General features: G+C 38.7%; 1 protein-coding gene across 2 annotated transcripts in view; it reads left to right on the forward strand.

Annotated features, from left to right (window-relative positions):
• AMMECR1 (AMMECR nuclear protein 1) overlaps positions 1-16469 on the forward strand; it is a 106754-nt gene that overhangs the window by 55067 nt on the left and 35218 nt on the right. Inside the window, exon 3 of one of the 2 annotated variants that reach the window (XM_068956941.1) lies at positions 6293-6403. The exons of the other annotated variant lie outside the window; for it this stretch is intronic. Coding sequence (XP_068813042.1) covers positions 6293-6403 — 111 coding nt within the window. The remainder of the gene's footprint in view (positions 1-6292; positions 6404-16469) is intronic. 2 annotated transcript variants of the gene reach the window in all.

Genomic DNA, 16469 nt, shown 5'->3' on the forward strand with positions numbered 1-16469 from the left:
AAAGAAATCGGTGTACATGATCCCATCCCTTTCGTTGCAAAGCTGTATTCTCTTATATTGAGTAATGTGAATTAGCTCACTGAATTGTGACATCTGGAAATGCCAAAGCCTAGACTGTAACATCTAGATTGCATCAGTTAGTAGGGAGCTTGCTTTTGGTGAGTCTGAATAACGTTGGCATTGCCTTTGTGAGGGGTCTTATGTGACTGCACTAATGATAAATTTTAGTTTCTTTTCTCTTTAGTTAGTTCTAACTTGATGAAACAGTATTACGTACATGTTTAGCATTGTGTGAAAGTGTAGCGTGATTTCAACTAAGAAAATAAAGCTTTAAGTAAAAAAGTATAAATGTTAAAATTCCTGGAATTTAGGAACAATGGCCTTGTTCACTTTTGTTACACAAAGAGGAAGATGCTGCTTTAGTAACTTGTTTAGAAACATATTGTTTCTGTAGGTTACTGTTGCAGCATATCCACAGTGCTTTCTTAGTTAGTATGTTGTAGCCTCAAAATCCTGAGTATCTTGGAGTAGAGAACCAAAGCTGAAGCTTTATAGAGGGATGAGTGTGCTGAATTTTCAAAGTTTGTGATCCTACAGCTGGGGATGCCAAGTTAACATTAGGCCTGTAAAGGTTCCCCTGCTACTAAAGGTGGTGGATTAAGTAACAATTACTAAAACAGCTGTCTAGATATTGTTTTACCTCTCAGTTCATCAAATTAAATTTTTCTGACTTTAAGGTCCTACAAGTTCTGTATTACTTGTGCAACCAAAAAAGTCCACTGTCATCTTTTATAAGTATAGAGAAGTATTCTTCATCTGTTACCCTTCCTTTCCCTCTTCTCCCCTTCTCTCCCCTTTCTTTTTGTGCCTACCCATAACAAGGAGGAGGAACTTTTCATACATCAGGTAACCCATGCTCTTGTGCTTCAGCCACGCGTTTTCTGGTTAGCCACTGAGGTCAATGTTTAGGATAAACAGGGTGTTGGATATATGCATAATGACTATATGTTAGTAGTCTGTCAGGAAGACATCTTCCTTTTCTACTTGCAGCTATGTATGCTCCTTTTAACAACAGCCATTGTATATAAAGAGGCAGTATTAATTTAAACGCTTAACGTGTTTTAACTATACTTTTAATTCAGTTTTCCAACTGGAAATAGGAAAGAACAGTGTACAATCAACTGGTTTTCCACAGAGCACTGCCTGACAACCCCTGTAGCAAATTATTGAAAGAGTTTTCTGCTTTACAAGATCTGTTTAGGATAGAGCTGGACAAGATTTTTTCAGTGAAGAGTAAATTAGGCAATGGCTGGATGGAAACTTTATCGTCTTCAGGTCACTTGTGAATTTGCTCTGACAGTAAATAGCTCTAGATGGAAATATTTTTTCAGTGTTTGGCTTACAAACCAAAAGAAAATCCCAAAATACAGAACCTTAGGAAAGAGGAGTGATTTGATTTTTACAGAGGCTTTTCGGAGTCTGGATTTGGTCACTTCTGCCTTCGTACACTTTGAAGCCTCCTCCACCGACTTGCAAAAAGTTTCTTTCAGCTCTTGGGTATTCGGGGAGCTCTCTGTTGTTCCTCATGTTAACACCGACAGCAGGGAGAACCAGAGGTTTCCAGTATGATGGCAAGAATCGGACAAGTCAATTCCCCAGTGTTTTGGCTCAAGAGGGCTCAGTCCCAGGCTCAGAGCGGCTTTGCTTTTTCATAAAATGCTTCACCCTACATTAAGTAAGAGGATGACTTGATGCTGATTGTTAGAGCACTCTCAGGGAAGTGCAGTAGCCGTGCTCGTGAATGTTCAACTCGTACAAGGTGGGGAGGGAGGGTCAGCAAAAAAGGTGAGAGCGCTCCACCCCAGTATATACTCTTGCATTCTTGTGGGATGTGTGGGTTCTTCAGGCAAAATGAGGACTCGGATTTCCTCGTGTGATGCATATCCTGGTCATGTGTCACTGGATGAAAGGGACTCCTAAGCATCACATATGCCTCTTCCGATTTTTTTTTTTACTGAAGCATTTCACTGCTGTTGCTTTTCTTTCAACTGCCTGGAGGTGAAAATTTAAGATCTAACAATAAATTGCTTAAAAAAAAAAAACAACCTTTTTTTTTTTTTAAGAAAGAAAAAAAAACCAGATAAAAATATTGTATTGGTTCCCCCCCCCCCCCCCCCGCCAAGTTGAAAAATTACATATTTGCTTAGCTGTTCTTGACATCAGTATCTGTGTGGAGTTTGGCATTGTACTGCAAACCTGAGATCTGAGGCTTATGTTAGATGGCAAGTTTATCTGTGAGTTAGTACTTTAAAATATATGAAAAGCGTTCCAGGCTGGGAGAAAATAGGCAAACAGATGAAACTGAAGATGCCAATAAAAAGTAGAACAACATTACTAGAAAGAAAACCTGTTCATATAACTAAATAGGCTCTTTTCCAGAGGGGGGAAAAAGGGTTATATTTCTATTTTCTTTGTTTACTGTAAGAATAGAAATCCTCTGTCAAGCTTTGAATGACAGAATTGGACTTTGTTAGGTTACGAGACTCAAGTTAGGAAAAGGAATCCTAAAACGTAGCGGTCAGTGTCTTTAGTTCAGAGATGGAAGCGTTCATGGCAGCGTGAGACCCTCTTCCGTGATACTGTGTATGGTTGTGGACACTGTTCAAGAGGCAAGTTTAAATTGGAGGAGGTGTGGAGAAGAGCTGTGACGATTGGAGTGGGAAGACCTCGTTGTAAGAGGAACCTGCTTGAACACCAGGCTGTTTAGCTCAGCAAAGTGAAGGCTAAGAAGGCATACCAATTTGTTCCCTAAATACTTTGGGGAGTAATAACTAGGAAGGGGAAAAAAACTGCTTAAACCAAAGGACAACGCTGGCACAAGAATAACTAGGTACAAGCAGGCTGCGAATATGTCAAGGCAGGAAACGGGAACGCTTCCAGAGGGGCAGAGCTTTAGTGAGGTTCTGAGACAGCCTTTTAATTGTTCATTTTGGAGCTTTGGTCCCTCTTATTTCTAGTGTTTTTTAAGAGGAGATGGTGGATGGTTTATTAACAGAATTATATAATGTAATTATGACTCCTTATGATAGCAAGAGCCCTGGAGGTGCCTTTTGGCCTTATTTTTTGAATCTTAAGAGTTAAAATCCTCTTGGTTACTGACTTTTCTGAACTTTTGGTCCACCTTACACTTGTCTTGAGGACATCTGAGAAGGTAATTAGGAAAAGTAATTCTGTTCAGTGGACTTAAGTCTTCTGTGTAGGCATGCCAGTACCTTTAATGGCTCCTGGGGGAGGGATAGGCCAGAATGGGGAAATATAGAAGTTGAAATGTTAGAAAAACATTTTTAGTCAGGTTTGATGTGTTGTATAGCATGTAGACCTACTAGTGATGGTTTGTTTACCCAACAGATTGAGATTTAAATTTAGTACCATTAGTATGTTTATGCTATCAGTAATAGTAGAAATAGGTAGCTATATAACCTTTACTTTTTCTATTGGTACTCATTGACAAGGACCTTCAAAGAATATGCAAACATTTCGGTAATCCCTTTTGACATTTGGTGATGATCTCTTGTCATTTTCTTATATTATTCTTTTAAAGTTCCAATGTCAATGCATCTTAGAAGGAATTCCATTTTGATAAGAAAGTAAATGCATATATGTTCCCCTGAATTTTAGCCCTCCAGTAAGTGTATTACAGCTAATAAATCTCATAATCCAAAGATAAAGGTCAAAAAAAATAATCCTGAGGTCCAACTTTAATCTTACTCAGGCTTGTTCCTATGCAAGGGGATAGGATGTCTTCAGTACATTTGCAGTCTAATAATTTTCTTGTTATCGTTTAGGTGAACTGCAATATACCTTTCTTGAAATTGTTAGTCAAATGCCATCTGTTGAACTGAATGGGAAAGGAACAGTGTAACAGAATTTGTATGCTGCTTCAGCCTTCATTTTGTTGTATTATATGAAATGTGAGGCAGCAGTCCCTTCTGGCTTTATGTTCTTCTTTTTTTTTTTTTTTTCCAAACAGCCCAAAGAAAGTAAAAAAGAAATAAAAGGGAATCCAAAAGAAAGATATGAATTCAGCTTCCTTCTCTATCCACCCTTGCTGAAAGAAGGGAACATATCCAGTTTAATCAAATAAAGGAGGAAGTTGCTCTACCAGCAGGCAATAACTTGTTCTGGAAAGTTGAGAGGACTTGGTGCTGCTGCGTTGATGCTGTAGAGGTTGAGAGCCGTATCCTTTACCCCCATCACATGATGTAGATCTTGTGCCACACCAGGCAAAGCTAATGGGATGCAAGGAGAAAAGGGAGGGTGCCCTTACATGGCATGGGCACACACTCACTCGCTCCCTGACCTGTCATAGACGCATCCATCTCTTTTTCACTGTGCAGTGATTCATGCAGTTATGCACAGACTGAGCTTCTGATATGCTGAAGTTTTTTTACTTAGTATAATTTAAGAATCTAGAGACATATATTCTCCCTTTCACAGAATAAGGAGAAACTTTTTTTTTTTTAAGCAACCTTTTGAAAGGCGGAGCTGGGCGAGATGCAGTTACCAGAGGTTGTTTTACAGTGTGTTGCATTATCTTATCTTGCTCCTTGCTTCCAGCAGGTAATAGTATCAGAAGAAGGGATTTTTTTGAGGGTTTTTTTTGTTTGTTTTTTTGGTGCAGCTAACTTGAATTTTTGGTGTATTTTTGGATGTGTGTATGCTATTGGACCTGCTCCACTCCTTCAGGGCACACGTGGTAATTACGCTTGCTTTGCAGTCTCCTGATTCTCAGATGCTAGCTGGAGATTAACCTTTCTGTCTTCGTAGCAATGACTGACATAAGGACAGTTTTTATAGCTTTTTTTTTTTCCTGCATAAAATAAGGTGGATTCAGCATAATGGTTTGTACGTGTGTACAATGCTGGAGAGCAGAGCCTAATCAAATAGCTTTGGAGAGAAGTCAGTCAAGCATCCTTAAGTGTGCATGAGATGTGCATGGCTGCAGGTGTTCTCAATGTCAGAGCTGCACCTCACTGCTGTCAGCAGCCTCGCAATGGTCTTGGTTTCGAACACGATGTATGTTTATACCTGAATGGCTTATGACTTTCCACAAAAATTAAAAACAGGTTTATCTCAGCCTAACACCTTGTTTAGGATTCAAGGGGGAGGTGCTTGACAATTTATTCCCCTCTCCCCTTGCATGTACCAGTTCTTAGCACGGAGCACTTAGCTATATCATTTGCAGGAACATGAACCTATCTGTGACAAGGAATGCCCTATGGCAAGTTATTTACCTGAAATGCATTTTTTTTATTTAATTATTCTTCTTTCTTTTTTTTAAGTTTCCCCAGTCAGGGAAAGTGTGTGCATGTAATTCACTTTGATTTGTCCGTTTTCTGGAAAAAAAGCAAACTTGTTATGCTCTTCTCTGTGGATTCCTGTTCATATCAGGATTAGAAATCTGTATTAGAGTTGAGAGGGCTGCATATCCAGGAGCTGTGTGGACTTCCTTGAGAAATTAAAGACTGTGTAGTTTTCTGATGCTTGTGTATTGACATAGTGCTACAGAACTGCAAGGTTTGGTTCCCAAAAGTTGTATAGTTTGTATTTTCCCTGTTAGCTTAGTAGCTGGTTTGGCTCCAAGTTTTCTGATAGTAGAAGTATTTGTAACTGTTATAAAATTGAGATGCGTTCAACTTACTTAGGGTTTTGCTCCACTCCTGGTCGTTTCTGAGATTCGTGAATACTAACTAATGATGGCTTGGGCTTCGTGGCAAGAATTTCCTTTGTGCAGATCCTCCTTTAAGTTTGCAGAGCATTCCTAAACTAGCTTACCTTTCAAGCATTTCTGGTAGTGTTTTTTGCCAACAGCGTTACGTGACCAACATATTTGTGCTCAGGTGGAGGGGTAAATAGCATGACAGATGGCTTTTCTCTTCTATGCAGGATTCGTTATGTGTAGGTGTCTAAAGTGAGGCTTTTTCCATTCACGGGAGAATGCTAGTGGGTAACAGGGAGGGACATCCAGAATATCACGTCAGCTGCCAGAAAGAGTCCTATTCTGGCTATTCAATATTCCAGTAGTCTTGTTTTCTCCTGTATTACATGAGCAACACTTCTAGAGCAGTCAAAAGAATAGCAAAGCGCATTTCTAAATACTACGGCCCACTCGGATGCAATTATTTTAAAGATTGGGCCCCAGTTGCCCTAAAAGGAAGTACATTTGTTGAAATTCCACACGATCTGTCAATATTGCTTCTGTGATCACGTCTTTTTTTCTTCCCTAAAACAGCCCACTGTTTGTAACGTGGAAGATTGGTCGAGATAAACGATTGCGTGGATGCATAGGTACTTTTTCTGCCATGAACCTGCATTCAGGACTCAGGGAGTACACACTTACTAGGTAAGATTTGTCTTCTGTAGCCTTGACTTATGTATTTAAGTACTCTACCGGGGAGACGAATAGGTGTGTCTTGGTTTGGTTTTTTTGGCTTTCACTGTACTGATCAATGAAAACTGGTATCTCCTTTTGGTGCTAATTGTATTGCCTGGTTATTTGGCTACTGGTGTAATGAGGCTATGGTTTCAGTTAAAAACCATAGTTTGAGCTTTTTTCTTTTTATTGGTCTGGAACACTACTCTCCAGTAGCTTATTGTAACTATTGTAGTATTTTTTTTTTCCAGTGGTCAGACAAATTTTAACCTTAATAGTTAATGTCAGGGCAGAAGACCAGAAAGTCAGATTTTGGGATTATCCTATTCACACTTCTAAAACAGCAGGTGTTCTCAACTCTTCTCCATCAGGTGCTTCCAATCAGCTGCAGTTAATTTAATGCTACAAATTTCCATTACATGTTACTCTTCAGATACATCTCAGCCCCTGAGTGGGAAGCTTCTGGATGAGGGAGGTAAGTGATGATAATCCTTCACTCCCTGGCAGCATAATCCTTCATTTTTGATCTGCACCTAAATTCATTCACCTTAATATTTTTCCATTTCCTTTGCATAGAGTGAAAACTAATAAGTTTATCACTAGAGCTATTAGTAAGCTTTGTACTTGATTTTTCTCAGAGTTTTTGAAATTTATTTTCTAAAGAATCAATGGCATTCTGTTCACTCAGTTATAATACTGTTTATAGTGCTTTAAAATAGAAACTACATTCTGGCATGTGTAGATTTCTAAAATTGTCATCACTTAAAATAATTGGTGCCTCCAGATCGCTTTAGATTGGAGGCTTTCCTCCATTATGGGATTTTCCTCTTTGCTGTTAAACACCTTTCCTCAGTCCCAATATTGAGTAATATTAAAATGGTGCTCACTATTTTGTTGCGAGTTGAAGTCTATTTCACGCTTCTGTCTGCTCAGCTTGAAGAAATCAACTACTCGGAGTTCCTTACAAACTTCTGAAAGACCTAGTTACCTTTGTGTGGGTTTTGTTATGTGATCTGGAACATTTCTGTTCATGTTCTTTTAAAAACACTCAAAACAATCAAAATGGTCAGGGAGAAGAAGTTTACAAAATATGTGTAATATCCATGTCATTATACAGATAAATTCAAGCAGTTCCTCTGTTGAAGATTAAATGCCCTAAAAGTTCAAACGTTAGTGGGGCAGAGTGGGGGAAAAACAACCTCTCCCTGCTCTGGAGAGCTTTTCATTTAAGTGTACGCTTTACAGTGCCATATCCAGAACAGTGAGCTTCTACAGAAAATTTCCCACTAAGACTAAGATGAACTAGTCAAAAAAGTCGTCTTGCAAAATGATTGATAAAAGAGTAAAAAATGAAAATGCATCAGCTACCTTTTATCAGAATAAGTTTTTATTCTCGAAGCTCAATAGTTGGACCTTTTTTTAACCTTGCAATTGCATGAGGTGTATTTAAAATATATAAACAGCAATGTCGCTCATAGACATTTGATTTTTCACAAATGAAATTATGCTGTACTCTTGTGTAATTTTAAAAATGCTTAAAAGATTCCTGTCACCACATTCCAATTTTAGAAGCTGAAACTCAAAATATACAAAAAGTGATGCATAAGTAAAAGGAACTGAAATACTTTAAATGCAGTATTTAATTGATGGCCACATACTGTGGAAGGTTATGCTAGGTTATCCAGAGGAGGCTTTGATGGCAACTTCCTGCTAATCAGAAGAGAATTTCACTGCTGTTCAATAATTTTTCAAAGGGAATGAAATCAAACTGTATACCAGCCTATTTTTTTAATCTTTATTTATGATACCATAATTTTTTAAACCAATGATCTTTAGTGGCATATTGAATTTTATTACCTTTTATGGGGAACCTCTTTCATGTCTGTTTATCAGACCAAAATGATTCATGTTTTTAAAAAAGTACTTCACATATGACCACTAAAATTTTAAGATCATATCTGAATGTACCAAAAAAGTTATTCTTTTATATCTCCTATATTATATACAAAGAGAGAGAGAGAGATACCTGTGATTCATTTCCTTGATGGTATTAGTCTTCGCAGCTACAGAGCTTCCAGCAGAGAACCTTTGAGGAATAATAGAAGCAGCCTTGAAACATCTATGAGCTTTCCCAGTTTGGAGCTCAACAGGCTTCACTAGGAGGGATCAGAAACTAGGACATTATAACTTGATCAAACAGTATGTGGGCAATAGTGTTCTTGTGGAAAGACAATTTCTGAAAGTGAAGAAAAACTTTTTCAGCTGTATTGCAAGGCAAAATTAATCAACAAAGCAGGCAGCATGTGAATGGACTATCCACTTCAGAAAATGGAACTTAATTTAAGAATAAAGGATGGAGGCAAGTGTTCTTCTGACTTCATCTTTCTTTGACATTGAGAGACATTTTTCCTCAATTATTCTGAAGATTGAGGGGGGGAAAACGGAACCAGGTTGTCTGTCTAGTTTATTCTTATTTTTTCAGTACCTTCTGGGGAATTGTGGACCAACCTTCAGTGAGTAAAATAGTACAGAGGAACAGCTAGTTCAGCATGGTGTAGTTGAACAGCTAAATATCCTGATGCTTGGCAATCAAGGCATCCTAGATTTCCTGCAGGCAGGGTGATATTCCAAAGACAGTGAATAACGCTTAGCGTTGTGGTAAATCAAATTTCCTTAGTTCTAGTAGTATCTCTAATTTCCCTTTCATTCTATACAGTAGTGTAGATCCTCTTAAATAGTGTCACAGTAGTTCATATAGGAATCTGAAGTGAACAGTTTCTTTTTTGGATTCCCCCCTCCCCCCCCCCACACCCAGTTTAGAAAACTTTTGATCTCTAAAGAAAAATGGTGGTGTTAGTGACCAAATGAGTCTTTCACCCGTTTTGAGCTCTGTAGGTTGTGATGCTGGTATTGCCAGCGTGTTCTAAACAGGAAATTTATGTAGCGTGGTTCATCATTAACTGGATACATCTGCCTAAGTCGTGAGGGGGGAAAGAGAATACCCATAGTTAAAAATGCTAGTAATATATTCCTAATAAAATCTACATGTTGGAATTCAATTTTCAATTATGCCAGTGAAACAGAGGGAGAAATAGGACATTATGAAAATAATCTACCAAACTTTATGAAAATATTGATTCAGATTTAGTGATTTTCACAGAATTCTATTAGAAGTTTAGTTGGATAAAAGTAAATCCATCCTTTTCCACATTGTTTTGTTGTATTGAATGTTGCATATTAGGATGTAAGAAGCTTATCATGGGCAAAATAGTCCTTCAGACTGAACGTGTGAATTGAATATTCCACCTGAATGTATTTAAAAAAAAAAAAAAAATCAATCTAGATTATGGAAAATACCTTGTTTTTTACAGCTCCTTCAAGAAAATGCATTGAACGTGGAAGCAGCTTACCACAGCCTTTCAGAACAGGTTGAAAAATTATTTTTCATGTGTTCTGTTCAGCAATAAGACTTAGGTTTAGCATTGAGGTTTTAAATTCCTACTTTCTTACATTTGAGGTGCCGAATGAAAGGCACCTTATTTTATTCATCCTATATTTTTTCACTTTAACTTCACTTTTTTGTCCACTTGTTTCATATAACTCCAAGTTATATTTTAAGCTTGGATCTAACAAATACAGGAATATAAATTATGTAAGTTTTAACTCTGCTTTGGTTCATCCTGTCAAGGCTAAAGTATATATCTGGGCAGGGAAAAAGTAGAGGAGAGGCAGCTAAAGGAAGACTGTTTATATGACAACCTCCTGTTGTCACACGAGAGCAAGTAGAAAAACACTGGAGGACCGCAAGCCTTGAGTGGATTAGCCTAACAACTGAAAATTGGATTTGAATTTTAAAATAAAATGTAACCCACCCTTTCTTTGACGAGCATAAGACTGTCTATGGTATAATTGGTCTTTTTTGCATGTTCTACTTGCCACCTGAGAGAAAGATGAGAGGCTTCAGACGTATGCAGCCTTGCTTCCATAGATGTAGTTGGTCAGCAAACAAAAACAAAGGGAGTCGCTTGGGAGGAGCAGTATAAAATTGAAGGAAATGAAACCTGCAACCCAACTCTCCTAACTGAATTTGGGTGTCAATTCTATACAAGGCTTTTGGCTACCGGTAACATCAGCTAATGCCCTGTGTTCATCAGTAGTCTCGGGAGTCTTAATCCTTGCTCCTGCCATAACTCCTTCCTTCTCTCCCTGAAAAACATTGGCCCTCTCCTCCTGTTCCATGCCAAGAAGTTAAACGTCCAACTGTGTGATCAAGGTATGGCATAGTTATTTAAGGAGTAAAGTAAAGAGGAAAAAGTTAAAAAGAAAAGTCAAATGACTGATCACAAAATAGTTGCTGGGCTTATTCAGTAAAGATTATGGGCAAGCATGAGTACAGTATGAGTATGAGATTCCCTCTCTGTTTAGTTGAGCTTGCTACTCTGTTTTATTCCAATTTAGGTTTGGTAATTATAGTCTTGTTCAACTTCCCTACGTGTGCTCCCACAACCCAGTGCTAACTTCACAAAGCCTTTACCATCGGGCAGTGTTGCTGTAGGTGTAGATGGTCATGGCTGTTTATCCAGGGCGAAGCAGTATTTGTGTATATGGTCATAACTGGACAGGTCATAAATGTATTTCTGAGACTTCTGTTGTGACCTTCACTGCTCACCGAAGCATAGTCTGAATTAATTCCTGCCAATAGCAATCAATGTAATATCCTAGAGTGCATTGTCACTTCTGTGTTGCCCACAGGTAATACTTTTCAAAGTATCTTAATTTGTGTTTTTGATTTATAGTGGGCCACTTGTGGAAGTCCGCTTTTTCTATGCTATTGCTATTTTGCTTCTGGTGTCCACTAGTGAAAAAATTCCTGATAACTGTGAGGAGAAACTTAGCTGTCACTTTCAAAATTAAGCCCTGTGGAGAGCAGCGTGTACTCTTCTCAGCCTGAACTTACCAAAATAGCAAAACGCTGGCATGTTCAACACCAGATTTAAAGCCAAGAAGCATCATGCTGCTTCTATTACTTCATTTTCATTTGTATGTTCCTTTGAAAAGCAGATATGCCTCCGGAAAACTGGATGGCAGCGATGCTGGAATTCTTAGTACCTGTTTGCTGCTTCTGAGTTTTCAGGGTCATTGTAATGAGAGAGAGGGCATGGTTTGTACTTCTACTATAGGATGACCTGCAACGGATGGAGAATCTCAAGGTGAGAAAAGCTGTTTAGGGAGAGCTGCAATAACATAATTCTATATCTATTTGAATGTATGGATAACCACTGTGTCCATGAAGCACGTGAGAAGCCAGTGGCAATAGCCATCTGGAATTTATAACTTCCGTTTCTCCCTCATTATGCCATTTAGTTGGTAAGTTGTTAGTTGGGTGCAGCCTATAAAATATGAGGTTCTGTAAATGAAAGTGCAATAAATGCTTTAAAAGGCTTTTGAACCATTGAGACTTTTAGTGCAACTAGACTTGCTCAGGCTCTTGGGAGCAGTCACGGTATGCGTCTCTCTTACGCCAGCATACCCTTCCGCTCCTTGTCGGGGTTCTGCCTTGGTGTATCTGCAGTTAGAGTGATTTCGGGGCATCTGGTGTTCCTGTGGAGGTAGGAAATGGGGTACCAAACCAGTTCTTAAACTTGAGGTACTGCACCGTTTTCCCTATGCCCACATCAGGTGCGTCTGATCCTTCAAGGATCCTGAAGAAGTTGCAGGATTGCCTCTCTGCTAATCCATATCATGCGCTGCTTTGAACGTTTGGTAATTCGGGATGTCGCAACAAAATGGACACCTTCCAGTGACGAGTGTAAGGCAGAGATTCATCACTGTGTAGTCAGAACAGTGGAAGGAGTGATTTACGCTTGAGGATTTCTTATCAGTCTGTAGCAATCCTTAGTCACTAAAACTCCTTAGCGAGAGAGAGGCATCTGAGCCAAAGCCAGATTTGAAAGAGATTTGGAAAAACGTAGGCACTGTAACCTTGTAACAGCTACGCCCTTCTCCCTTCAGAGCAATGTTTCTTAAAAGCTTTCAGAAGTTGGGATCGTAACTGAGGAAACGACAGTCCACATCAAAGTGGTAGATTAACTTCAACCATTTTTCACTCGCCTTGTTTTGGACACCTCCTCCATCATGACTCAGAGGTAAAGCACAAGGGCTAAAGATGTGGCATCTTTAAGGTATTTTGCTGTGTTCCCTCAAAAGAAAGCCAAGCGTAGTTCAGGAAATAAGAAAAAACAAATTCTTGCAAATGAGCGCCTTTCAATTAAAATCAGCAACAGTGGGTGGAGTATTGCAGGTGATTTTTGTCGAGTATAGTTAGACCTCGTGTATATTAGAAGATACAGCCTGTAAGCTTCTGCAGTTGGTGTCTGAAAGCATTTTAATCATATGATTCGAGGATATAAGTGAGGTAGGATGTACAGAGAGATGTAATCTCTCTTATTGGGCTCAGGCAGTTGCAGAAAATTAGGTAAGCTTTCAGCATACAAGCCATTCTGTAAGGAAATTGTTAGGACACCCTTTTTGGTAATTAACAAACCTTTTTTCCAGGAGGCAAACTAATCACAAATTCAACAGAAGCCTGCTCAGGTTTTGGTTGGGACATGGTCTGGTTGTTGTTTGCCCTTTAATTCACAACTGTCCCCCTCTCCTGATAACCTTGCAAAGTTATAACTTTGCATATGAGCTGTCAGGATAAGAGATTATAAGGTTTCTGCTGGTGTTCTGAACATACAACTATAGTGTTAATGAAGATGAGGTATGTCATGTTCGCATTCATGTTTCATTGTGATCTTTATATGAATTGCAGCTGACTTAACAAAATTGTCTTAAACTCTAAGTGAGAACTGGGCCTAATTATAGTTAAGTTTATCAGTAAACTTTGCATTACAAATAAGAAGATATAGCTGTATATGGATGTGTATATATGGTGCTGTTGACCCCTAGAGGTGTAGCTCTTAATAACCTCAGAACACCCTTTTTGTTATCCAAAATGCATAACATAATTTAAATATGATCTCTTGCTTCTGGTAAAATACAAAATGGAACAGTAATGTATTTGCACCTAAATCTTAAATAATTTGCTTTTAATAAAACTGAGGCGAAATTATTGTAGCATGTAGGTATGTTGTGCAGACTGAGAGCTGTCAGCTACAGCAGTCATGCGTTTTGCCTGCTACATCATCTGTATAGAGATTATATTTTACTGAGACCTGGAACTGTTTGTTTCTAAATCTCATCTAAACCAATAAAAACTTGTTGGTAAGCCATTGTAGGTAGGAATTTCATAAATAACGTCACTTTAATTTGGGTAAATCCTCAGATCTGCCGTAGCGGGAGATGACTGTTTAGTAGCAAAACAGACTGCGGTATAAACTCGCAATACCAGAAACTGCAAATGAAGTATACAAATTTGAATTTGTCCAGCCAGGCTTAGTTATCCTGTGCGAGTCAATTGATTCTGTAAGTAGGTCTGTAATGATTTTGTGCACACAGTGCCAGGTCATTATTTCAGGGAACTATTGCTTGCTTAACAGAACTACGTGTAATGCCTTTTCTCGAAGGGCAAAATTAAATGGCATACTGACTCTAAAAGAGAGAAAAAAAAACTTCTGCTTTAATGGTGGGTTAAATGTTTCTCGTGATTTCATTCTGAAATGAAAATGAAATACTGTTGTTGAGGGGGCAGAAGGGGCATGCCCCAGTAAATACAGGTTTCTTGCAGGTAAGTGTGTGTGTGTTTGGGGGGGGGGGGGGTGTTCTGGTAATTCTACCTTAATTTTTCCTTTATTAAAGGAAAAAAAGCTATATAGGCTTTGTAATTGTTGGTCTATTCATCCCAAGAAAATCTTGCTAGACCCTAGGACGTAATGGTAGATGATGGTCTGTTTCCTTAGCAACACTTTCGGAAAGAAAGCAAGGGAAAACACTACAAATAGATTATTATTTTTATGAAAGGAGGAGTGCATAATAATACTAAAGCTTTTTAAATAGATCCTGGTTTATCATGTACTGAATTGTACTGTTTTGTTGAGGGAACTTACTTTGTACAATGTGAATTCTGGGGGGAGGGGTAATGCAGTACTGCGTTTGGTGGAATAAACTTATTCTGTGTGTTAGACATGTTTATGAAAGGTAACTTTGGATCTTGGAAAAATTGAATTTTAGAATTCAAAATGATTACAGAATGGGCAGATTTATATAAAAGCGGCTCAGTGAAATGTGAGGATTCTTTGAGACTGTCAAAAGTGTTGGGTCTCTCATCCCGTAGAATTTGGTCTAACTAAGGAAACTCTGGGATTAAAATACTTGGTTCATCATTATTATTTAAAAAGTTAGCTAGCGAGAACATGCAGAAAAACAGCAGTTTTAAAAATATGCTTCTTATAAAATACATGCTTTGAAAATGCCATGAACAAGCAAAATAACTTGCATTACTTGATGTAGTTTGTGATGTCGTAAATAAATCAGGTACTCTTTAAATTTGGCTGAACGTGAATGAGCAACTGGGGACAGCTGGCAATTGCCCAGTCTTTCCAGATGGGTTCCAGGGAGGAGCCGTGTCATTTGTGGTGCTCGTCTTTCCCACGACGCTCTTGCGTTTCATGTTCTTCCCACGCAGTCTCCTTCTATTAGGCTAAGAAAATGGTGCCCACCCTGCAAGTTCAAAGACAGAGCTCTAGTTGAGTTGAAACGCTAGTTTGAATGTCATATTCCTATCTGAGTTTTCGTGTAACTTGACCTGAGTGTTCTGGGGGGAGGGAGAATAACTTGGAACTGGTCACCCCTGTTTTCCTCGCAAAACTTTAAACTTCATTACTGGAACTCTCATTTTGGTACTACATGCTTTTTGGTTTGGTTTTTCATCTTTTTTTATGATACTCTTAAGGGGAACATTCTTCAGATCCATTCCTAAAAATCTTTCAGAATGGAAGCTGGTTTTTGTTGAAACTTTTGGTGATTTACTGGTTTCTTAAGCACTGCAAAGACATGCTGTGTTAAGGGCTGATGCTGAAGCATACAAGATGCAACTGTGTGTTGACATAGCACAGAGCGGCGTAGATGAAACGTGTCTCAGAGCAGCTGCGTGTTAAAGATTTTGTGTATTTGGAAACTGATGGACGTTAGCTAGGGTAGAAGGGAAGAAGTTGGCGTAGAGGTTACCTGCTTCTGGGCAAGGGTTTTCTTCTGGCTGGTCTCAGCGGTAGATGTTTATTTTTAATGCAGGCATAAGGGACATTTCCCACCACTTCATTACCGAGAGGGGAGGGGAAAAAAAGAAAAGAAAAGTTCTCATTGCACATACTGGCTAGTGCTGTCATGTACTAAGTCTGAGAAGGCTGTTAACTCAGTACGTCCCTCAGTTTCTAAGACAAACTGGGAATCAAGGTGCAGTGGTGGTATATTAGATACCCTCCATAGTAGAAGCAAACTTAAAGCTTATGTGAAATCTGCTGTTTTAATATACCTTATCAGGGATTAAGAGAGGTCAAAGGAAAAAGAGGTGTCTTGTGAACTTACAAGCTGTTAAAATCTTTAAACTCTGCAGCTTTGTGTGGGAGGGACTGTGGGAAAGGAGTCTCGATCAAAGTTTTCAGCCTGTCGGCACCTTCTCCATTTAGGGGTTTTCTGATGCTTCCTTTTGAGACTGGATAAAGAAGAAATAGCACAAACTGGGTGTGGGGGCCCAGGTTGCAAAAGCCCTTGTTACCGCTCTTCACTTCTACACAAAAATCGCGAAGCTTTTGAAATTGCATTTGCTATGTTCTGTAGTCCAGAGTGAAGAGAATTAAAATAGTCTTACAGGAGGTTTTTATTGTATTTTTTAAATGATAGCAAATAGATATCTGTTTTTAACAGATCATTCCTGCTGATACCATGAACAAAGAAGTTAAGTCTTCTGTCTTTTGCAGAGCTCTACAGCTGAGAAGGTAGAAAAGCTCTTGGAAGAAGTAGTAGCATATCCAGTTCTGGCTGGGCATAAGCAACCATATAACATGATGAAGAGTGTCCGAGGGCATCTAAGCTCAAA

The sequence above is a fragment of the Struthio camelus genome, chromosome 11, assembly GCF_040807025.1.
Source record: "Struthio camelus isolate bStrCam1 chromosome 11, bStrCam1.hap1, whole genome shotgun sequence".
Lineage (NCBI taxonomy): Eukaryota > Metazoa > Chordata > Aves > Struthioniformes > Struthionidae > Struthio > Struthio camelus.